The sequence below is a fragment of the Anastrepha ludens genome, chromosome 6, assembly GCF_028408465.1.
Source record: "Anastrepha ludens isolate Willacy chromosome 6, idAnaLude1.1, whole genome shotgun sequence".
Lineage (NCBI taxonomy): Eukaryota > Metazoa > Arthropoda > Insecta > Diptera > Tephritidae > Anastrepha > Anastrepha ludens.
Window position 1 is genome coordinate 10,752,052 of NC_071502.1, and position 24,901 is coordinate 10,776,952.

The 24,901-nt window shown below is 37.3% G+C and overlaps 1 protein-coding gene across 1 annotated transcript; it reads left to right on the plus strand.

Moving 5' to 3' along the window:
- The first annotated feature begins 429 nt into the window (after window positions 1-429).
- Window positions 430-24,901, plus strand: LOC128868757 (tubulointerstitial nephritis antigen-like). Its single transcript, XM_054111225.1, has 6 exons — window positions 430-716; window positions 19,283-19,482; window positions 23,065-23,520; window positions 23,616-23,799; window positions 23,862-24,210; window positions 24,275-24,901. Exons 2-6 carry the CDS (start codon window positions 19,305-19,307, stop codon window positions 24,416-24,418), a joined length of 1,311 nt encoding a protein of 436 aa, XP_053967200.1. The 5' UTR covers window positions 430-716; window positions 19,283-19,304; the 3' UTR covers window positions 24,419-24,901.

The following is a 24,901-nucleotide window of genomic DNA, read 5'->3' on the forward strand; positions in this document are numbered from 1 at the left end:
TGTTAAATCGGCTTGCTCTTCGGCCGGAGAATGTTAATAGATTGGGGGCATTAACATTCTGTGCTTCGGCACTCGCCAACTGTTAAGTCAACAATAACATTTGAACCAGTGATTGTTAATGGAACATTCATTCCCATTCTCTGTTTTAACATAGTGAACTTTGCTTGCATAGTAAATTTAACATTCTCTTCTACCACTGCTTGTTTACTCACTCACTTCCGATCGCTAAACCGGTCGCACGCAAATGCTCACATTCGTTACTTTTATTTTCTGCTACCTTTGGTTTTTCGCTTGTAGCTTTTCTGTCAAACATTTCTGTTACTCATAATTTGTTAAGTGAGGCACACATTTGCATCAGTTTGTGTTTTTATATATTTCTTTTTGTTTTCACACTTTACTTTGCACTAAACTTTTCTTGCGCCGCAAATTCGCTACTGAATTCAGTTGATATCGAGACGCGATCGCAAATAGTATGCGAAAAAGGGAGCAAGTTGCGAGCTGTATTTATTTATTGTTATTTTGAAATTGTTCAAAAAAAAAAACTGTTGGCGCGCATAAGAAAAAACGAACAAACAAATTAAAATAAGTGAACTTTAAAGAAAAGTGTGAAACAAGAAATTTTCGCAAATAATTTGGAAATTAAACAACGAACTTGTGATACTACTGAAGTAGCAGTAAAACATTGAGCAATAAAGACGTTTTTTGTTTTACAAAAAGTTAGTATTATTGGCGACAATTATTCATACATATTTTAAGATACAAAAAAAAACAATAATGTGGTTGCTTGAAATATTGAGTTTATAGATTTGCATGGATATTTTGAAAACTTGCTGAATAAGTGTTTGCCTAAGTTTTGCGTGAACAAAATGCATTAAAAGTGTTTTTGTTGTACTTGTTAATATCGTTAATTGGTGCTTTGGAGGCAATAAATGAATTTCGCAAACAACTTTATAAATTTTTTTTTAATCCGCGTTGGTACTGGGTAGACATATTTTACAAGGAACAATTTTTGCAACAATTAGAGGATTTTGATTTTAGGAAAGCGGAAAACTAATATAATAGAATAGAATAATAAGTTTTTGTTTGTGTAGTGCAAATTATATTTTATAATTTTGTTAGGAAATAAAAATTTATTTACTAAAAATTTATGGAAGATTTTAGAGTAATTTTATCTAAAAAAAGGAGTAAATAATTTTTGGCAGTAAAAATTTATCAACTTATAGGTTTTACATTATTTTCTTAAGAATATAATTTCTTAAAAATTAAATTAAAAAAATTTAATTTTCTTAAAAATTAAATATTTCTTAAAAATTAAATATTTTTTTGTATTAATATTAAATTAAAAAAATTTAATTTTCTTAAAAATTAAATATATTTTTTTTTAATTTCTGTTGAGAACTAATTTTTTGTTTTTGTTTTTGCTTTCCACTGCTTCTCATTACATTCGATTTCAAATTATTCACAACTGTGACAATAAACTCGTAAATTCTGCTGCTTCTGCAAAAACTGTAACGAATTGCAATAACCACACACACACATATATATATATATACATATATATACACCTTCACAGTGCAAATTGCACAGTGATGGTAAATGTAGGGAAAATTTCCTACATGTAGAGATTTTTGTCGAAAAATGTGGGTGTAGGGAAAAAAAGGACACATTTTGTTAAATTCTGTAAATGTAAGGAATTTTCAAGAAGGACAGAAAAAAATTTGAAATAGCGGGAAAAATTAGAAAAGTTCATTTAAAATAAAAATCCGCAGTAAGGTTTCATGCCACACTTTTTTTCTTTATGGCAGAATACTTTTAAAAGCGTTAATACGGCAATATTGCCGTTTTTTTCTTCGTTAACGCTAACGCGATTTTTTCTTTGTGCGAACATTGTTAGTTTTCTGGTGCTTTTCACTTTTGAAGTAAGTTTGCAAATAATTTAGTTTCAGCTTTTTTATGTTTAAAATGCATATATACTTATATATGAGTTGCCCCTCTTCGACTGACTCTTCGGAGGAACACCAGAAAAAACAATGCAACTATCGAAAACAAAAGTTCAATAACAAGTGGCTTGACGACGACAATTTTAGTGGCTGGTTGGAAGCTGTGGCTAACGATCCATTCAAATGAAAATGCGCTGCGTGCGACAAAGTTTTGAACTGAGGCAAATCTGATTTTCAGAAGCACGCCGAATCAGAAATGCACCAAAAAAATATGAAGGCAATAAAAAAGACACCCAAAATAAACAGATTTTTTTTTAAATCGAGTAAACCAAATGGTTCCAGAAATTTCGAAACAAAAGACTTAGCTTGTTCTTCGCTGAGCATAATGTCGCGCTGCAAGTGGTGAACCATTTTATCCCACTCTTAAAAGAAACCGTGCTGGATTCTGAAAAAATAAAAACTCTGCCTTGCTTTAAACAGAACTGAATGTAATGAAAAAGTATAATTTTTAGTCTTTTTGCTGAATTTTTCTTTACATTTGTGTTTATAATATAATAAATATGTGTACTTATATATATTTGAAATAAAATTCGTTTTTATTATAAAGTATCAAAATAGCACCAAGTCCAAAACTTAAGCAAATAATTCAATTTTGACATTGCAAGTGCCTCATTATAGTGTAAACACAGGAGAAAAAATGTTGGGAATTGTGTAGGGAAAATTTTTTGTAAGCATAAGGAAAACTAAGGAATTTTTTTGGGTTGTGTAGCGATTTTTCAAAAAATCATTCACCATCACTGAGTGCAATTGCAGCAGTACATAGTTAACACATTCACACCTAAAAACGTTGTCCCTGACATAACATTGCAACATATTTTTGGCAGCCCATTTACCGCGCAGATGATGTTTTAATTTAAGTTGTTAATTAGCTCGTTTTATGCAGGAAAATAAGAAAATTCGCTAAAATTAGCAGAACCACCTGAATTGCAGCAAAAAATAAAATTAAAATATGTATGTGCATATGTGAAATATTTAGCAGCAACGCTGGGCCACATATTATAATTCAACACCTTTCAATTATATATCAAATTTTGAAAGTGGGGAAAATGATATCACCTCCGAGGAAAGATATTTGAGAAAATGGAATTTTGCTTTTTAATGGAGTGTTAAATTGAAAATTTTTGTATTTATTTATTATTAAAATTTTGTTTTTTTTTTTGCCTTTAAAAAATAATATTTCAAAGGGCTTGATTGCGCGGTGTTACTGAACCGCAATTGTATACTTGAAAGATTTCAACAATAAACGCTGACTTGACTGTAAGTTTGAGGCAATAATTGTGCAAATATTTTTACACTTACGCGCCTTTTTGCAACGCTGCATGAATCAAAAGTCGATGTTTACTCGATATTTGATAGCAAAAAAAAAAAAAAAAATAAATCGTAGCTCATCGTACTGATGGAAGTTATTAATATTGCAGTGTTAATTAAAGCCCAGATAAAAACTATTTTTACATATTTGGAATTATTTATGTTTTATTTAAAAATGTATAACCAAAATCCAAAAAAAATATTCATGCTTTTGCTTAAGGGGTTAAGGGTAGTCAGAGGCCCGAAAAAATGATGATTTTTAATAATTTTTTTTTTTGCTGGTCAATTGCTTTAATTTACAAAAATAAAAACATGACATTAATACATTATGTTTCGGCTTGACTTTAGTAAAATTTCAAAAAAAAAATTAAGGGGGTACTCTAGTATAGAGGGTGAACGAACCTATTCAAAACACTATAACTTTTTTGTGTGAAATTAGTTTTTCTTAATTTCAAAGACAAAATTGTTCAAAAATGATTACAGTTTTAACATATTATATAATCACTTTAGCTCGATATGACCACCTTTTGCCTTGACTATAGCCTTTCTTGCTTTTTGCTTTTTTCGGCGCATCCATACTGACATATTTTTTAGTCCTCACCTTACTCTCCAAAATGGACCAGATGGAATAGTCCATCGGATTTGCGTCTGACGAATTCGAAAGCCATTGTGTGGACGAATTGAAGTGTGGAACATGATTTTTTAACCGTTCTTGGTTCTCACGAGCTTTATGAGACGGTGCCGAGTCCTGTTGGAACGTCCATGGTCTACGACCGAAATATTTGCTTGTCCACGGCTCTAAAGCAGCAAAGTAGCTTCTAAAACATTTTCCCGATAATAAGTCGCATTCACTTTGACACCAGGCCCGATAAAAACGATTGGAGAGCGTCCATCCACTGCGGCCCATTACTTGCGATGGGAAATTGCTCCGAGTGGCTATACGTAGGCTCAAATTCTCGTATGGGCGTTCGGTCAAGTAAACACGATCGTTTTGAGTGTATATGAACTGCTCAATTGGGAAATTTTTTTCATAATTTTGGGAAATTCGCCACGTTCGTGCAAGCTCAGCAACTCCTTTGCTCTTTCGCACACCGAACTTTTTTTTGCTGGGGTGAAAGATCGTGTGCGTTTTGGAACTTGGAAGCCTTGACCTTGAGCTCATTTTTCAATATGCGTCGAATGCTGTCTTGCGATATTTTCAGTTCCTTGGCCATTTTTCTTCCACTTCGACGTGGATTTCGTTCAAGTCGAGCCTTCACCTTCCGAAATATTTCTGGCGTTGTTGCGGTTATTTTTGGTCCACCTCCATAGCGTTTTGCAATGCTACCAGAATCATTGTAACGTTTTATAGTGCGACACAGAAACATTTTATTCACTTTGAGGTGACTGAGCTCACGAACAATGGCTGGTTGTGATTTTCCAGCCAAATATAACGCAATCACACTGTTACGTTTGAATTCCATCACAGAAAAAAAAATTCAACAAAATTGAGACGCAAATGCTTTTGATGGCTTATAAACAATATATTGAACTGTCCTTAGAACAATTTTGACGTTGATGTCATGAGCTGTTTTGCAGATACAGCAGTCTGAAGTTGGTAACTCTTCATATTGTGCACCCTGTATATGATAGTATGAAAACTATTAAAAAATTTAAGATAAATGTACAATAGTTTTTTAGATTTTCAAATTTTTGAAATTTTAATACATTTAGTTTTGTTTTTGACATTATATACATTTTAGAAATTAATTAAATATCCAGCTTACATATATAGGAAATCGTATATTTTTTTAACGAATATTAAGAGAAGAATATAAAAATATGTTATCTAGCTTTCGCGTACTTCGCCATGAAGATACCAAAATCGCACAAAATTTTTATTATTTTATTTGCAATTTACTAGCGCTCTTTATTAACAACAAATCGAGCTGCTTAAATTCACTTGGAGAATAGCAGTTGTGAGACAGCTAAAATGTTCGTATGGATGTATGTTTATCAAATGCAATTTTCGAGTGCCACTTTTACCACTCGACAACGCATCCGCACGAATGAAAGTCGGTTATCAAAAAGCCATTTAGATAATATTAAATATTAAGCTTGTAAATATTGGTAATGGGGTTGTTGAACACTCTCAGGGTCGATTACATTTTGCTAATAAATGCCACATATGCAGATATTTAATTACCTTTTCAATCACCAGATATGCGCAGCTATCTACCATACATTTGATAAGCAAAAATTTCATAGACAGCAATTCGCTTACTGCGCTAGCATTAATTAGCTTCCGGGGCTTATCCTCCTATTTGTCCCGTGCGTATTGATGTTGTTAAGCGAATGGAGGGTTTTACAGTCGCCTCCGAATGGCAGATGGTTTTATGAGTAGCCGTTTCGCGGCAGAAATTGGTCTCGGAAGTTATGGTTGTCGTTTTTATTGTGATTATAGTAGCATTGAACTGACTGTCATGGGATCGCCATCAGAAATTGGTCATAGTAACCGAAAATCCCTTTCCTTCATAATTTTATTTAAATGGACCTCAACTACAGTGGCACCCAAACACCAGACCAACCGAATGACTCATGAAAAATTACTATAATTAGTTACTAATCAGCCATGAGTATATCCACATTTTTTTATATATTTTAAAGATGAATTGCTTATTCCTCAATAATCCTGATAGCTTTACAGTATCACTTAACTTAATAAATATCTGTAGACAGGTATAATATTTTTTGGAAACAATAAAAAAAAGATAAAGAGTTCAGTTACCTAAAATTGTTTAAGTAAATAATCCAACTACATAAAAAACAAAAATAAAATAAAACAAAGGGATAATTGTTAGTTGGAATCCTATGTATATATATATCCTATAAATCTATATAGATTTTATGGGAATTTCTGTAGGCCTTCCGACCGAGAGGGGTGAGAAATCAAGTGGAGTAAAACTCCAGATAAGTGTTACCACTTTAACTAGATGTTGCCACCTGTTTGTTAAAAAAAGTTATTTGAGTATATAACAACATGGATACTAAAGAAAATATAAAAGATTCTGATAGCGTTGCCACCTGAATTGTATTACAAAAATAGCAATTCATCACACATTTCGGTATCTAACAAAAGATGTTTAAACAAGTTTTAATGAAAAAAGTATGTTCAGGTGGTGTTGCCACCTGTTTTGTTTTATTAAAAAATATTTAACAGAAATAAATTAATTGTAAAAAAATATATGGCAAAAATGTAAAAGTAAAAATAGCTCAAATCCAATAAACTGCTTGCAAAGCGTTGCCATCTAATATACAAAAATAAAATTATTAACAAAATTTAATTCGAGGTCGGGTTGGGATACGGGTTGCAAACAAAATGTGTTCGAAAGAATGAACAAAGCTTTATTTAAAACTTGTTGTGTATGGCGTTGCCACCTGCATTTTATTAGAAAAATAGCTATAATAGCTATTTATCTAATATTTCAATTAAGGTTCAGAAAGGTAAAAATAACTTAAATACAATACATTTTTTGAAAAACGTTGCCATCTAATTTAAAGAAATTGAAATTAATAAAAAAATTTAATTCAATTTTGCCCTACGGGTTGCAAACAAAGTGTGTTCCAAAGAATGAACAAAGCTTTATTAAAAATTTGATGTGTACGGCGTTGCCACCTGAATTGTGATACAAAAATAGCTATTTATCCAACATTTCAGTTTCCAATGAACGGTATTGCAACAAGTTTTATTGCAAAAGAAAATTCAAGCGGTGTTGCCACCTGTGTTTTTTTTGAAAATTACAAAACTATTTAACACAAATATATTAATTGTAACATTAATTAATTTACATTAATCAATGTAAAGGTAAAAATAGTTTTAATCCAATAAAATGTTTGAAAAGCCTTGCCATCTAATTTAAAAAAGTTAAATTAATAACAAAATTTAATTCGAGGTTGGGTTGGGATACGGGCTGCAAACAAAATGTGTTCGAAAGAATGAACAAAGCTTTATTTAAAATTTGTTGTGTATGGTGTTGCCACCAGAATTTTTTAACAAAAATAGCTATTTATCACACATTTAAGTTTCCAACGAAAAGTGTTTAAACAAGTTTTATTAAAAAATATATATTTTTAGGCGGTGTTGCCACCGGTTTTTTTTAATTAAAAATTATTTGAGATAAATAAATTAATTAAAAAAAATATATGGCAAAAATGTATAAGTAAAAATAGCTTAAATCCAATAAAATGTTTGAAAAGCGTTGCCATCTAATTTAAAAAATTTAAATTATTAAAAAAAATTAATTAGAGGGTCTGATATGGGTATCAAACAAAAAAAGATACAAGGAAAATTTTTCTTTTCACATAACACTTTTTAAGGTGTGTGCGAGTATATCAAAACTTTTTTATTTTTATGAATTAGGGTGTTAATACTTTCATCCTGTTTACATGGCGTCGTACGTCAATCATATTCGACACTTGTGAACTAAACAGCTGCAGTAGTAAATTTACATTTAATTGTTGAATTTTTTTTCTATTTTCTCGCAAGCTATGGAGTGCATAAAGGTCTGTCTATTACTCAAAATAATTTATTTTATTTAGTAAAAAAATAATTCAAAAACAAGTTTGGATGCTCTATTTTGCACCAACTTGTAAATTAGCATTTCATCGTTGAATTTTTTTTCTATTTTCTCGAGACTTGAATTTCCTGAGGCTTGAATGCTCACTAAAAATTTTTATAAGTTTATAGTTATGGCAGTCTTTTTTTTTTTGGTTTTTTTTTGTGAATTTGTAATCTTCAAAAATTTAGCAAATACCCAAAAGTCTTTATATAGGTCTCCATATACGAGTATTATTGTCGAACAAATCAAATTCTCATCACGAATTTGGCAAACGCACCACGCCTATAATCCAACTGGTAAACAAAATGAAAGTGCAATAAAAATAGCGAAACACAATGAAAACAGAAAGTGTAACGCGAAATAAAAAGCAAAACAAAAACAAAAAAAAACTATTCAACACAGCGCACAGACAGACGTGCCAAAACACCCTAAAATTTGGCAATCGCGGCACTTTGTCACCTCAACCGCAGAAACCACTTTTTTTGGTTTTCTTTGGTTTTAAAATATAGTAGCGGCTATATTTTTATGATGTTTTAGTGATGTTTCGTGTTACTTATGATTTTGTTTTTAGTTTTTATGTTTGTTATTTATTAAAAAAAAAATAGGTTTTATTATTTTTTAATTGTATCTGCATTTTTTTCTCGTTGGGGATTTTTTCTTATTTACATTTTTCTGTTTTGGTTTTTTTAATTTATTTTTTATGTCTATTATTCATTTGTTAAGACGCTGACCGACTTGAAAGAGAAGGTTAGTAGAGTCTTCAATAAATATTATCAAATAAGGAACTTCCAAGATTACCGAGTAATTCTGAAAGAGTATAAGAAAGCCATCAGAGATGCGAAGCGCAACTCTTGGAATCTGCGAATCCATTGAATCCGTAAAAGACTCGGCCAGACTCAGCAGGGATCTCTCCAAGGACCACTCCTGTAAAACTCTTGTCAAAAGAAAGAATGGGGAGTGGGCTGAATCTGCAGGCGAATCTCTAAAAATCAGTAATGCTTCAGAAGACTAAAACCTTAGTCGTTCTCGTCCTTCAAAAGATCTTTTTGGGGTGTATCTCGCTAAAGCACGTCCCTGCAAGCTGGAAGAAAACCAAGGTGGTCTTCATTCCTAAAGTAGAAAGGAGGGTGCACGTCTTGGCCAAGGACTTCAGACCCATAAGTCTTACCTTCTTTATTCCCAAAGTATTCGAAAGAGTGATCGACTATTACATTCGAGAGCACTTGGACTGTTGAGAAATCTCTAGAGGGAAAACAATTCACTTTAGCGGCCTTTATAGACATAGAGGGCGCCTTTAATAATATTACGGCTGAGTCAATTGTTATTGCTCTAAATGGGCTTGGGGTAGAAAGACCTATCTACCTCTGGATATCGTCCCTGCTTGGAGGTAGGGAATTAAATGCTGTGGCAGGGGGGGGCTAGAATCACTAGGTTCGTACATAGAGGTACACCGCAGGGCGGCGTCCTCTCGCCTCTTCATTGGCTAGTAGCTATGGATGAAGCTTTAACTCGCCTAAACAGGGAAGGAGAAAAGGTGGTAGCACATGCCGATGACTTGTTTCTCCTTCCCATCAGTAATGGCTGAAATTTTGGAAGGTGCGCTGGCTACACTACAGGAAATACAAGTCTCCGCCTTTTTAGCTTCCAAGACTAAACAACCAGTGTCCTACACTCGCATCGGAAGTCAAGTATCTTGGTGTAATACTTGCCCCCAAGCTCCACTGGAAGCTGCACATAGAAAATCGAGTTAAGAAGTCCAATATAGCCCTCTACGCCTGTAAATCTATGCTCGGCAAAAAATGGGGTCCCAAGCCACGTGTCGTACTTTGAATGTGCAACTTAGTGGTTCTGCCAATTTTGACATACGGTTACCTAGTTTGGTGGGTTGCTCTTCAGAAGGGCTGCAACACCACTAAACTAGAGAGAGTGCAGAGAACTACATGTGTGGGCATCACTGGTGCTTGCAGAACATGTCCCACTGCTGCGCTCAACGTTATTCTGCACTTACTTCCTGTGAATCTGCAAGTTAAATCCTCCATTGCTGCTCAGAGCGCTAGACAAGACTAGAAGGAGGGGAAAGTCGGCACGGTTATAGGCACCTCTGTTTTCACTGACGGATCCAAGATGGAATCTGGAGTAGGAGCGGGGGTTTTCTCTAAATCAGCCAGCTTTCGGTCTCCTTTAAACTGCCGGAAACGAGCAGCGTTTTTCAAGCAGAGGTTTTCGCGATCCTGCAGGCATGCAAAATGCTTCAAGATCGCTGTTGGGAGAGAGACATGAATAATTTTTCCGATAGCCGAGCAGCGATCAAGGCACTGTCGTCGCCGTATTGCAGCTCTCTTCTGGTGAACTCCTGTAAGGAGGAACTCAAACATCTCAATCGAGCAGGAAACATCTCCCATATCTGGGTTCCTGAGCACTGGAATATAGAGGGAAATGAAATTGCCGTCGAGCTTGCCAGGAAGGGGTCGACAGCACCGGTTTCAGTTGTCCTCCTCTCAGACATCGGTGTCCCCTTGACCGTTGTTAAAGGGAAACTACACAATTTCTTTCTAAAAAAAGCGCAAGACAGATGGAGGTCTGTCTCATCGTTTGCTATTTCGAAAACACTATGGCCTCAATTCGAAAGAAACAGAACGCTTTAGGTGATGGGCATCCCCCGTTATTCATTTTCTAAACTCATTGCGGTGTTCATTGGTCAGTGGGTGATCGGTACTCATACGGAAAAGCTTGGAATTCCGTACAACACTTATTGCAGAAGCTGTGGGGATCCTACAGAGAAAGAGACTGTTGAGCACTTTTTCTGCAATTGCTCGGCTCTGGCGGCAAGGCGCTTGAGATTCCTTAGCGTGCCCTTTGGGGATGACTTGAAGAAATTCTCCAGCCTAGATCCCTTTTTTTCCTCCACTAAATCAACAGCACTGGATGGCTGTAGAAGGTTTTCTCTCCCCAATAATTTTTCTTTGCACAGGTAGTGGTCCACATTGTGGTATCAAAACGGCACTTAAATGCTACTTGAAGTGGGCCTGTGACACTCTTACCATTTTACCTACCTACATACCTACCTACCTATTCATTTTCTTTACTTTTGTTTTTACTAATATATATTTTAATTTTATTTTTTTCTCGTCGCCGATTTTTTGTTATTTAAATGCTTCTATTTTTGTTTTTTTATTTATTTATTTTTTTCTGTTATTAATTTTCTTTACTTTTTTCTTATTTTTTAATTTTATTTTTCTCTCGTTGATGACTTTTTGTTATTCACTTTTTTTGTCTATTTTTGTCGTTTTTTGTTTTTTTTTTTGTTTGTGTGTTAGTTTCAAATTACCCTACCCCCCGTTCTTAATGGGCTGTTTACTCGCTTGCGCATCTAAATTACTATTTAAACAAATTTATAATAATAGGACTATGAATAAGTTCGTGCGGTTTTTTTTCGAAATTTGAAACTTTATTGACGTAAAATGGTTACAAATTTAATATTCAAAATATTGTCCATCGCTTACTACTACTTTTTCCCATCTTTCTGGCAATTCACGGATTCCCTTTGTGAAAAATTCGGTCGGTTTTGCCGCAATCCACGAATCGATCCATTTTTTGACTTCATCGTAATTACGGAAGTGCTGGTCAGCCAGGCCATGTTGCATCGATCGGAAGAGATAGTAATCGGATGGCGCAAGGTCTGGACTATACGGCGGGTGGGGTAGGACATCCCATTTGAGCGTTTCTAAGTATGTTTTGACCACTTGTGCAACATGTGGCCGAGCATTGTCATGTTGCAAAATAACTTTGTCGTGCCTATCGGCGTATTGCGGCCGTTTTTCTCGCAGTGCTCGGCTCAAACGCATCAATTGTCGTCGGTAGACATCCCCCGTAATCGTTTCATTCGGTTTCAGTAGCTCATAATACACAACACCCAGCTGGCCCCACCAGATACACAGCATAACCTTCAGGCCATGAATATTCTGCGCCGACGTCGATGTTGAAGCATGGCCAGGGTATCCATACGTTGCCCGACGTTTTGGATTGTCGTAATGGACCCACTTTTCATCGCCAGTCACAATTCGATGCAAAAAACCCTTTCTTTTGTGCCGTTGAAGCAGTTGTTCGCATGCCATAAAACGGCGTTCAACGTCTCTTGGCTTCAATTCATACGGCACCCAATGGCCTACCTTTCGGATCATTCCCATGGCTTTTAAACGTTTGGAAATGGTTGATTGATCAACTCCCAAAGTTTTTGCAACCTCTTCTTGCGTTTGAGCCGGATCTTGATCGAGCAATTCCTCCAATTCGGTATCCATGAACTTTGGCGGCGCACCCTCGCGTTCTTCGTCTTCCAAGCCAAAATCACCACTTTTAAAGCGTGCAAACCACTTCTGGCACGTTCGCTCAGATAGAGCATGCTCACCATAAACTTCCACCAAGATACGATGACTTTCGGCTGCTTTTTTCTTCATATTAAAATAATGAAGAAGAATTCCCCGCAAAAACACATTATTTGGCACGAAATTCGACATTTTCAAGTGTGGTAAAAATATTGTTGTTTACGCTTCAAATAAAAAACTTATACTGACGTTTGTGCCTTACGACAGTAGCTCTCCAATGAATGTTTGGAAATGTGGATCGATGGAATAATAATCAAGTTACGCCATCTGTTGTAAAACCGTAACGAACTTATTCATAGTCCTATTATAATTATGGTTCTTCAATATAAAATATGACATTTCATAATTAATTTCTAATTTTTTTCAATTTAATTTATTGCTTTGCCTCCATCATAATTTGTTGACTTTGTTTTGCTTCCAAACCAGCACTAATCCTCTAGTGTTGACTTTCTGTTCACCTAAGCACCAAACAGATTTTTTTTTGTGTTTATTGTTTTTTTGTTTAATTTATTGGTAGCACCTTAGCAAAAAGCAATTTCATTAAAATTTATTGACTGCCAATGCTGCATTGAAATGAGTTGGTGGAAAATGTGACTAACGAATGACTCAAGCATTATTTTTAAAAGCAACGGGTTCTAAATTTTATAACAGAATGGCTAAATGATACGCCATATAAAAATTATGAAATGCAAAAACAACATACAAATCTAAATATGTATGTAGGTGTGGCAAACATTATGTATGTAATACATCTTCATATGTGTGTGTGTGTAATAGCGACGCAGTTAACTGCTCGAAGAACTCCGTAAAAATATTCAAATATTCAAGTTGTTTAAATTATTGGAGCGCGTGCGCAAATGCAGGCAGCAGTGATGTTTGTCGAATCGGGTTTGCTTGAGTTTTTTGGTAGACAAATTATTTATTGATTTTTCTTGTTTTTTTTTTGTTTACCATCGATGCTGTCGTACAGCTTCTGCGCTTAAACTAATGCTAATCAAATCCTAATCAAATCCTAATCTACGCTGCATAAATCATGCAAATTAATATCTTTCGAATTAACTTTCAATTCATTTAAAAAATATATATTTCAAGAATATAATTTCGTATGCAAAGTTTTTTGCGTTTTGTGTATATTTTTTGTTTTTCTGGCAAAAGTACAGCATAACCTGAAAGCGCGGCATGACATCATTTTTCGCGCAAAAAATTTCTCATAGCCAAGGGCTTATGGGAAACTTTTTCGGCTTCTGTCACAATCTTTTCCAATCAACAAACAAACAAAAAAAAAACAAACTATAAAAACTATGAAAAATAAAAAGTAATCACATTTCACAGAATAACCATTGAATCTCTTCCTCGCTCTGTGCCCCCTGCGGAATGTTGCGCGCATAAAAGGTCTGCTTTAACGGTCAAGTGTATCAACACTCTAGCCTGCCGGTCATAATAGCGAGAAATGACAAACAAAAAAATTGTTTGTTACATTTTAATTAATCGATTTTGTGTCCCCTTACGCGAATTCCCTTTTCCGCATTTATACATTTTATCGCTGCTATTTTTCGTCTTCTATCTGCCATCTAGGCAAGCAATCAGTGCGTGGCGCTGAGCTTTGGAGCTGAATTTGTGACTTCCAGGAAAGCGCATAAAATCAATAATGTGGATATGGATACTCAGTTGATGGGTCGCGTAGTCGCTACTCAAGCGTATGAGTATGCACATGCGTACACACATACATACATATATAAATACATACATACATAGGTACTTACATCAATGCATTCATATCTGGTTTGTGAACAAACAACGATCTATCGCAAATGCTGATCGCATTAAGAACTTTATATTTTTGCATGTTTCAGTGCGTGCCATAACAACAACAATGTCATCTCATTTAACCGGTTTACTTTCCACGCCACTTAGGCAGCAGACAGACTGTTTTTGACATTACCCACGCAAACACGCCGAAAGCTACTCCAATCAGCTGTGTTTAGTTATACTATTTTTGCTGTTTTCTTTTTTATCTGCTGTTTTTTGTTTACACACTGGCGCTGAAAATGTAAACGTAAGCAAAAAAAAAAATAATAAAAAATTTAAATCAACTAAAACTGGAACGCGCAAAAATCTCGTTTTTGTTTCGCAATGCGGAAATCATTGTTCTTAGGAATATTAGAAAACAGATCTGTTCGCTTAGCAACTTTTTATCGCTAATGCTTTGAATAATTCATTGCAGATAATAACAAAAATTGTGATGCCAGCTAACGTATCTTTGTGCGTAGTTACGAGTATTCATTGCTGGCGAGGGCGTATGAGCAACATTACAACGGATGCAAGTGAAAGTGCGGCATTTCAATTTTTAATTGAAAACAAAAACGGCGTTTCATTTTTTTAGTCCGTCCATTGTGAAAACGCTAACAAAGGGTGATCAATTTAGAGGTATCGGATTCTAAATTGAAATAAAACAACGGGAATTCAAATTGATCGGGCAATTTTTATTATTTTTGTGTAGAACCATACATGAGAATTGCTTTTTATAGATAATCCCTTTCAAATGTTGGCCGCAACTGCGCCGTTATTGGCCCAACCATAAACACCAATTCTGAATGACTCGCTGGAGGCCTTCGAACGGTATCTCGTGAATAACTTTAGTTGGCTTCCAATGCCTTAATCGAAGCTGGTTTATCCACCAAGCATTTAGACTTTACAGCAACTTTACCCAACAAATAAAAGTCCAAAGGTGAGATATCACTCGTTCTTGGTGGCCAATCCACTGGTTCGAAGCGAGAGATAAATTGCTCACCGAAACGATGACGCAGTGCATCCCTTGTTTCACGGGCTGTGTGGCAAGTGACGACGCCGTCTTATTGGAATTAAATGTTGTGGAGATCACGGACTAGAATTTCCGGCATCAAAAAGTCGTTTATCATGACACGATAGCATTCGTCATTCACTGCTCCATTGGCACCAACCTTGCCTTAGAAGAAATATACGCCGCTGATTCCTCCAGACCATAGGTTAGGTTAGGTTAGCCTGGTTGGCAATAAGCCACGCATAGACCTTTTGGTCCCTAGCGATACCAGATGGAGACCGACCTCTATGAATACTGAAAGTAGATATCGTGTAGGATGTCAGCGCTTTTGTCGAATCTAAGCAAAGCTGGGAGATCCGCTGTTGAGACGTCTTCTACACTATCAAACAATGGGGCTCCCGGGCATTTTAAACGCGTTTTTAATAATGCCGGAAAGACGCACAGAAGGTGTTTTAAAGTTTCCTCAACATCCTCTTTTCATTTCCTGCATTTGTCCGTGTTAGCAATCCCTATCTTGTACGCATGTGTAGTCAATAGATTAAGACCTGTTAGCATACCTATGATAGTTCTGCAGTCTTTTCGCGAAAGCGTAAGTACGAATTTCATCAGTTTTTTGTAGTTAGTTCTACGAGTACACATGACTTTTGATGTTTTGCATGTGACCAGATTGGTCCACCTAGCTTCCAATCGCCTTTTCATGTAGTCGTCCATTTTATTGTATATTGTATTTAGTGGTTTTGGTATGTCGTTCTCTTGTTCAAATGGTAGTCTAACAGCGCTTTTTGCTATCTCATCTACTATTTCGTTCCCCATAATGTCTTTGTGACCAGGCACCCAATGGATATGCAGCCTTTGCGGCTAGCCCTTCTATGGCCTCCCTGCTCCTTTGAACATTTTTGTACTTAATACAATATGAGCTTATTGCGTTTAGTGCTGCTTGACTGTCCACGTATATATTAATTGTTGAGTTCTTTCTTGTTCTAGTGTAGGCAAGCTCCGCTGCTTTCCCCACAGCAAAAACTTCCGCCTGGAAAATACTGCTGTGGTCTGCCAGCTTTATAGGCTGCCTTATCCAGCCTCCAGACCATAGGCCGCATCAAATTCTTGTTTTGAATAGCTGTTATTGAATAGCTTCGCGGTTGCTCTTCAGCTCAAATACGGCAGTTTCGCATATTGACGCAGCCATTAAACCAAAAATGGTCCTCTTCGCTGAAAACCATAAGTTTGCCTGAGAACTTTTCACAGAGCGTCGACTTTCTTAATACAAACGTTGTTGAGGCGAGAGTCTTTCCATGATGAAATGTCAATGAATACTGAAAAATTATGTATTTAATTTGACAATAATCCTGCGTGATCTGTCAAAAAACCCTATTGGAGAAATTACCACCAAACCGATCACCCTTTATAATGTGAAAGAAAAAGTTTTTTCTCATAGCGGTCGCACCTCGGCAGGCAATGGCAAAGCTCAGAGCGTATTTCTGGCATGAAATATCTAGTCATAAAAAAACAAAAGGATTTGCCGATTGGGGGCGGTGTAAAACTGTGGGTGAAGGGGAGGAGCTCGGCCAAACACCCAATAAAGGGTGTAAGCGCCAATTATATATTTACATATATGTACAAGGTGAAGTCCAAAATAAACAACTGAGCTAAAATTGAAACGACAGGAGCTTTGTTCTGATAACTTCGAGTTTATTTATTCAAAATAGTCCCCTCTGGCCTCGATACACCGTTTTGCGAGATCTAAAAGCTTTTCAAAAGAGTGTTTCAAGTTATTGACCGAATGTCTTTCAGGATGTCGGTACAAGCATTTTGGATGGCCTCTATGGACGCAAAACGTTTTTCTTTCATGACCAAATACAATTTTCCGAATAGATAGCAATAGCAGGCGAAAGCAGGGAGCCATATCAGGCGAATACGGTGAGTGATTGATGGTTAAAATGCGATTTCTAGTCAAAAAATCAGTCATAAGAGTGGATCGATGAGATGGTCCATTTTCATGCAATAAGCGCCAGTTTCCTCCTTCGCGGTATTCAGGGCGAATTCACGAAAGCGCTGCAACAAAGGCTTCAAAACGCCAAGATAAAAAATTGCATTGACGGTTTGGCCCATTGGCATGATCTCCTTGTGAACACTGCCCTTGGAATAGTAAAAATAAATGAGCATCGAATTGATTTTTGACTTCTCCAAACGCGATTATTTGGGTGGTGGCTCGTCTGTGGCCTTCCTTTCGGCACTTTGATGCTTAGTTTCAGGTTTACGTTTCATAACCAGTTAAAGGAAGTTGTAAAGGAGCTTCTCGTCTTTTCTTGCCTCTTTAATGAGGTCTTTCGGATGTTGAAATCTGATCAATTTTTGGTCCTCAGTTGACTTGTGCCCAATGAAACATGCACAGACCTTTCGTAAGCCCAAATGATCAGTGAAAATGCGATAAATCGATGTTTTGGATATTCAACTCCGATTCCATGAATTTCAATGATGATTTCGGTTCATTTTTGATAAATTTACGAACAATTTCGATGGAGTTTTCATAGATTGCTGATCTTGGGCGGTCCGTATGTTGATTGTCATTTATGTCCTCGCAACCATCTCTGAAACGTGTGAACCCCTCATGAACTCTGGAACGAGATAGAAAATCAACTTTTGTCATCAATTCAAATGTTTCGGTAAACGTTTTACCGATTCAAAACAAAATTTGATGTTAGCCCGTTGCTCGAAACTCATTTTTGTATCGATGACACAAACAAACTGACGCAATAACTTCCTTTCCACTGAACCGACTGGCACCAAGCTTTCACTGGAAATCACTAGGGATGTAACTTCCAACGCACTGCCTAATAAAAAAAAGGCTCTCACCAAAACATTTTTATGATGCCAGTCTTGTTTATTTTGGACCTCACCTTGTATATTGATGACGATGTATATTTTTTATATTTCTTTAAAGCCCAGCAAAATATTTTTTATTGAGTGCAATATTAGTTCTGAACACCTTTAATTTTATCTACAATTTCGGCAAATCGTTACCACTGCCTTAAGTGATCATTCAGCACCCACCACTCAGCTGTTGACAGCGTGCGCGTACTCATATTAATACTAAAGAAATATTGCCATAAGTGCCACACTTTTTGCCACAAAAACATGCCAAAACATACAAGCAGAAAATATGCACGGATACTTACGTGATGCCCCCCACCTTTCGAAGCATCACAGCAGCCGCCAAAGTGTCTGCTGTCAACAAATGCCTATCGACGCGGCAAAATAGAAAATAAATATAAACAAACAAGAAAAATGTAAATGAATAGCAATTAAAAGAGCGGCTAAATGCGGTCACGAAAATATAATAGGAAATAAAATCTTATCAGTTCAGCAAAAATTTAAAGTAAAGAGAATTAAGTAAAAATTTAAAACAAAGAAAAGAAAGAGAACTAAATAAAAATTTAAAACAAAGAAGAAAATTAGTTTGTAAAAAAGAAAAAAAACACAAAAAAAAACAAAAATAAAATTTAAAAAATATAACAAAAATAAAAAAACTTTTGGCGCAGAGTCAATGCATTTTCTGGCACTTTTTTGTGCTAGCTCAGCTGCAAATTTATTGCTGCAACGAAAGTGAAACGTAACGCTGGGATATATGTATGTATGTGTGTCGGTGGATCTGTGTAGCAAAAGCTGATGCTCGTTTGCCTTTGAAGGGCATTTCAATTATTACTTACCTATACCCATCTACCTTCCCACATTTTGCTTGTGAAGAAGGTGTGAAGTGGTGTACGAATTATTTATTTATTATTATTATTTTTTCGTTTTGTGGAAGAAGAAGAGCTCTTCTATTTATTTTTAAGTTGTTATTAATCCTCTTCACATGTTAAAGAGCTGCGCTATGGGCAACGTTTATAGCGAAAATTATCAAGAAAAGCAAAAGAAAAAAGGCAAAATGCAGTGATTATAAAGAGTTTATGTTTACTTGTTCTTTGTGAAATGAGTGCATTCTGGAGCGGAATTGGGTTAACGGGTGTAATAAATTTAAATTGTGAATTAAGCGTGCAGGGACGTTAAATTATAAATGTGAATATGTATGTATGTGCATGTGCAGTTGCATTGTCGACTTAATCTCTTAGTCTTAACACTTTTCCGCAATAAAATTGCAATGACTAACCTTTATTTTTTTCTCATATTTTTTCAACCATTTTTTTCCATTTACAGCCAGTCGAAATATTGAACAAATATGAGTCGTAAAGTTGGTAAGGCGGCCACGAGCCTGCGGTTGCTCACTGCCTTCGTCCTACTCGGCGCAGTAGCGGCCTTCGATCACACACTGAAGTATGACTATCCGGGTCCGTACTGTGCGGCGCGAAAGATTTGCTGTCGAAACAGAGAAGATGGTTGTGCTTTGCCGATTGCAAGTAAGTTTCAAAGACAAGTTTTCGAAAAACAAAAATATATAAACCAATGTAGAGTAATTTAAAATATTCTGAAAGCAGTTAAATGCATTTTTGTCTGCATTTCAAGTTATATCCGTACATTTTTCATACAATCGATGCATAAATTGCGTTTTCGGCTTTTGTAAACTGTGATCGCTTTGAACACAATTAACATCGATGTAGTGGGGCCATTTCGAGGTTGTAAAAGACTTAGTTTATTTAGGAACCAGCATTAATACCGATAACAATGCCAGCCTTGAAATCCAACGTGGGCAATTGAGGACTTCACTCCTCTCTCGACGAACAAGCCTCCTTTGTAGCTATAGGCAGTTGCTGCTCTGCGAAATATATTCGTACTTGTGTTGTTGTGCTTGACGTTACTCTGCGCACCCCGTATTAAGCTCGTCTGGCCTCAGATTTTTGATCCACTATCATTATTATTAGAAGGCCATTACGCACTGCGACCAGAGCTGATCTATTGTGAAAGGCCTATTTTTGTAACCCTAGAGTTTTAGGCTTTTTAAAAATTTTAGCACAATTTTGGGTTCGTTGTTCCAAAGATTGCATGGAGATACTACGATACCACCAAGCTGATGAAGTCTCTGCCTGCCCAACGCAGGACAGACATTGATCTCAGATAGACCAATATAATTTAGATGATACCTCAGGCTGCAGTGACCTGTAAGATATCCTGTTAAAAGACGCAGATCTACTCTGTTTAGTGAGAGAAGCTTGTCAGATATTCCTTTGTTGGAACTTAGGAATAGTTTGGCTTGACGCTGACCGGCACAGTTTAGCCAGTGTGCAGCAAATTTTCTTTCTTCCCATTTCCTAAGGAATTCATTAATGTGGCCTTTTGTGAGTCCACAGAAAGGCTCAGGACCAGTAAGTTGCATATTTGCTCCTTGTTTTGCAAGGTCATCAGCCATTTCATTTCCCTCATGTCCTTCATGTCCCGGAATCCAGCCTAGTGTTACTATGTTCAGGTTCCCTAACGTGTTGAGAAGGTTTAGGCAATCATTTACCAATTTAGAGGTGATAGTTGTTGATAGAAGGGCTTTTAGAGCCGCTTGGCTATCTGAAAGTATGTAGATGTGAGTACCTCTCATTTTCCTGCTAAGGCATTCTCTCACACATATAATATTTCGATGGCATGTATTTCTGCCTGGAATATTGTTGGGTAGAGTCCCATCGGAATTGATTTTTTGAATTTAAGCCCATTGCTTCCTGCGCCTGTTCTACCATTTTCCAATTTGGACCCATCAGTAAACCATAGCTGAGAGCCAGTTTTGAAAGTGATAGAATTAGTTCTCCAGTCTGTGCGTTCATTAATTTTGACTTGGAAGTTCCTGAAGAGTATTGGTTTGGGTGATGGTATATCATCCCTATGAAGAATGGGACTATGTAGGAAGTCTTCTAAGATCTTTAAATGTGCTTTCATATCCCCACTTTTAAGTTCAGATATACCTTTTAATCTTAAGGCACTCGAGCGAGCTTCCCTTTAAATTAGGATTGGAAGCGGTGGTACGTTCAGGAGCACACCCAATGCATCCACTAAAAAAAGTTTAACCACTCAGATGCTTTGTCAACTACAGGCATGAGCCTTGAAGGAAGTGGGAACTGGTTGTGTCGCAAACTTTCGAAAGTTTTTGCACTACTAGAGCGTTATCTCACAATCATGCTTTCTGGAAACCATGTTGTTGTAATAATGGTCGCAAGTGGTGTGTAAATGGATGGACTCAGCCCGTACAAATCTCAGTTGTGCTAAGAAATCAAAGATGCTACTAGGCTGGACTGAGCGGTCATACCTAGACAAAATGCGCTTTAAAAAAACGATATTAACAGAGATATTTTGGTAAAATCTCAAGCATCCTACGGGCCCTATCAAGGCGTGATTGTATAGCCTGACATTTTATTTATAACTGATTGTTGAGTGTTTGGTCGAGCTCCTCTTCCTATTTGTGGGGTGCGTCTCGATGTTGTTCCACAAATGGAGAAACTTTCAGTTTAATGTCACCTCCGAAGGTGGCTAGTTTAAGGCGATTTTACATGACAGAAATACACTTGGAGCTTTGGCATTGCCTGGCGAAGGGCGACTTATATTAGAAAAAAACATTTCTAACATTTGGTAGAGTTTCGAGCTTAAGCCCTATCGAGTGGTTATCATGCACCAACCCATCCGGCTACGCTGGCAATGGCAAATGGATCAATAAAAAACTTCAGGTTTCGTTTTCCGTTACAAAACAGCAAATTCTATTAGGTGCGCAACTAAGTTCCCGCTGTTTGTCAATAGATGCCGCCAGCAGAGTGTGCTAGTCGATTCTAACATAACCTAGACGTCATAAACCAAGCTTAGACATATGAAAAACAAACTGTTTCGACACATTAGTGATTTTGTTTTGTCTGATTTTGTGCCGAATAATCGTCATTTGCGAGAAGTGTTGATTTTCCTCTTTCATTCGAAAAAAAAACCAGCGGCTGAAGCGCATCGAGGGCTACAAAAAGTTTATGGAGATGCTGCTTTAAATGAAACAACGCGCCGAGATTGGTTCCGTCGCTTCAAAGACGGTGATTTTAATGTTGACGACCGTTCGCGTGCCGCGGGAAGAAAGGCCAAAAACCTTCGAAGACGCTGAATTAGAGGCATTGCTCAATGAGGATCCATGTCAAACGCAAGAAGAGTTTGCTTCAGTATTAGGAGTTACCCGCCAATCCATTTCCAAGCAATTGCAGGCTTTGGGAATAATTCAGAAACAGGGGACTTGTGAACAACTGTTCCAGCCGCAAAAACAAAGGATTTTCTTCATCGCATTGTGACGGCTGAAAAAAATGGATTCATTACAGCAATCCGAAGAAAAGAAAGTCATGGGGACTGTTCGGCCATGCTTCTACGTCACCGCCTCGGACGAATATTCACGCTGCGAAGGTTAAGGTGTGTATTTGGTGGGACCAAGTTGGTGTTGATGATGTTATTATGAACTGTTAAGACCAAGCGAAATCACCACTGGGGATCGGTATCGACTTCAATTGCTGCGATTGAGCCAAGCACTGCGCGAGAAGCGGCCGCAATACGTGGAGCGCCATGACCCGTTAAAACCTACCTGGAAACACTAAAATGGGAAATCCTACCCCACTCGCCATATTCTCCAGATATTGCGCCGTCCGATTATCACCTGTTCTGATCGATGCAGAACAGTTCCACTGCAGCAGTTCCATTCATATGAAGACATCAAAAATGGCTTGATCCGTGGATAGCCTCAAAAGATGAACAGTTTTAACGCAACGGTATACGAGATCTACCAGAAAGATGAGAAAAAGTAGTAGCCAGCGATGGGCAATACTTTCAATGATTCACTTGTAACCATTTTTTCAGAATAAAGTTGTATTTTCATAAAAAAAACAGCGAGAACTTAGTTGCACACCTAATATGTTTGCTTAAGGCTGACTAAAGAAAAAATAAAATTAAAATCAGTAAATTAACTTCAGCTAAAATAGCACTATAAATTCACATACTAAAACCGAGCGTACCTATACTCATTCAAATTTAACATTTTCCACCCACAGCCACACTCTGCTATTGTGATGAGTTCTGTGATCGCGATCAATCCGCCGACTGTTGTCCCGATTACCGTTCGTTCTGCCTGAATGCTCCGGATCCGATAATCCGATGCCAACACAACGGCATCTACTTCAACAAATACAACACCACAACGGACAATTGCAATCAGTGTCGCTGTCTCGACGGCGGTGTAGTGGAGTGCGATCGGGATCTATGCCTCACAGATGACAACTTGGTGAACAATGTAAATTCTATACGTCAATTGGGCTGGGCGGCACGCAAGTACGAAGAATGGTGGGGACACAAATACGCGGAAGGTCTAACATTGCGTCTGGGTACCAAAGAACCCACATTCCGTGTTAAGGCAATGACACGTTTGACTAATAAGGCTGGCACATTACCGCGCCAATTCAACGCTGTGGACCGATGGTCGAGCTTTATAAACGACGTGCCAGATCAAGGTAAACTAACGTGCAGAGTTATCGGCGGTTGAGTTTCTCATTAAGGGGGACTTTGCATTTGTTTGCTTCATTTTCTGCTTTTTTTCTTTTTGTAGGCTGGTGCGGTTCATCTTGGGTGCTTTCGACTGCATCGGTCGCCTCCGATCGCTTTGCCATTCAATCACAAGGCAAGGAAATTGTGCAACTGTCGCCACAGAACATTTTGTCGTGCACACGCAAGCAACAGGGTTGCAATGGTGGACATTTGGACGCCGCCTGGCGTTATCTGCACAAGCAGGGGTAAGAGTTCGTGCGTTCGCAAAGTCTCACGAATTTTCAACAAATTTCTCTTTTCTTCGTAGTGTTTTGGAGGAACAATGCTATCCATACACAGGACGTCGCGACACCTGTAAAGTACGTCATGGTGGCCGTCGTTCGCTCAGCTCATACGGCTGTCGCCCCTCATCCATATCCGACCGCGACGAATTTTACACAGTTGGACCAGCCTATTCGCTTAACAATGAAACCGATATTATGGCCGAAATCTTCCATTCGGGTCCCGTGCAAGCAACCATGCGCATATACCGCGACTTCTTTGCCTACTCGGGTGGTGTCTACCGACACACCGCGGCCAGTCGCAGCAGTCCGACTGGTTTTCACTCGGTGAAATTGGTCGGTTGGGGTGAGGAACACGATGGTGTCAAATATTGGGTAAGCCATGCTTGGAAACATTGTATTTAACTGTAAATGTAATTGTTGTTATTCACTTGTCAAGATTGCTGCCAACTCCTGGGGTCCCTGGTGGGGTGAGCACGGTTACTTCCGTATTGCGCGCGGCTTCAACGAATGCGGTATTGAGGAATATGTCCTAGCCGCTTGGCCCAATGTGTACAACTACTTCAAGGCCAACCAGAACTGAGAGGCGGAGAGAGAGAGAGTGCCCGAAAGCGTGGCGTGGTACAGCGTGAAAGCGGGCTAATTATGGCAAACAAAGAATTAAGAAATCTCGTAAACTTTTCCAGTTAAAATTTGTAAATTAGACACTAAAAGGAGCAAGAAAGCAGTTTTAGGCGCAAGGCGCAACATTTTTTTTAACACTGTATTACAAAAACAAGAAGAAAAAACCCGAATACATAAAATTAGAATTGAGTGTGAAAAGTTGTTTGCGCTTAGAGGCGTAGACTTTAGTCGCATGCGGTAGGCTTAAGAAGAAAACTCTAACGGTATTCAACACTTTTCTAGATTTAAGTAAATTTATTTAACAATTTTTTTTGTGATTGCAGAAAGTTTCTTTTTTTTCTTATTTTCATGCGCCTTCTATGTAACTCAAAAAAAAGGAAAACAAAAAAAAATTGCAAAGCCTTTAAGTTAACAATTCTTTTTAAATCTTTATTTGAATCTG

Excerpts from the sequence above, each read along its gene's own strand:
- LOC128868757 (XM_054111225.1), top strand. The coding sequence starts at position 19,305 with ATGAGTCGTAAAGTTGGTAAGGCGGCCACGAGCCTGCGGTTGCTCACT. Across the intron at positions 23,521-23,615 it reads AAACGACGTGCCAGATCAAG|GCTGGTGCGGTTCATCTTGG; the intron begins GTAAACTAACGT and ends TTCTTTTTGTAG. Across the intron at positions 24,211-24,274 it reads ACGATGGTGTCAAATATTGG|ATTGCTGCCAACTCCTGGGG; the intron begins GTAAGCCATGCT and ends TCACTTGTCAAG.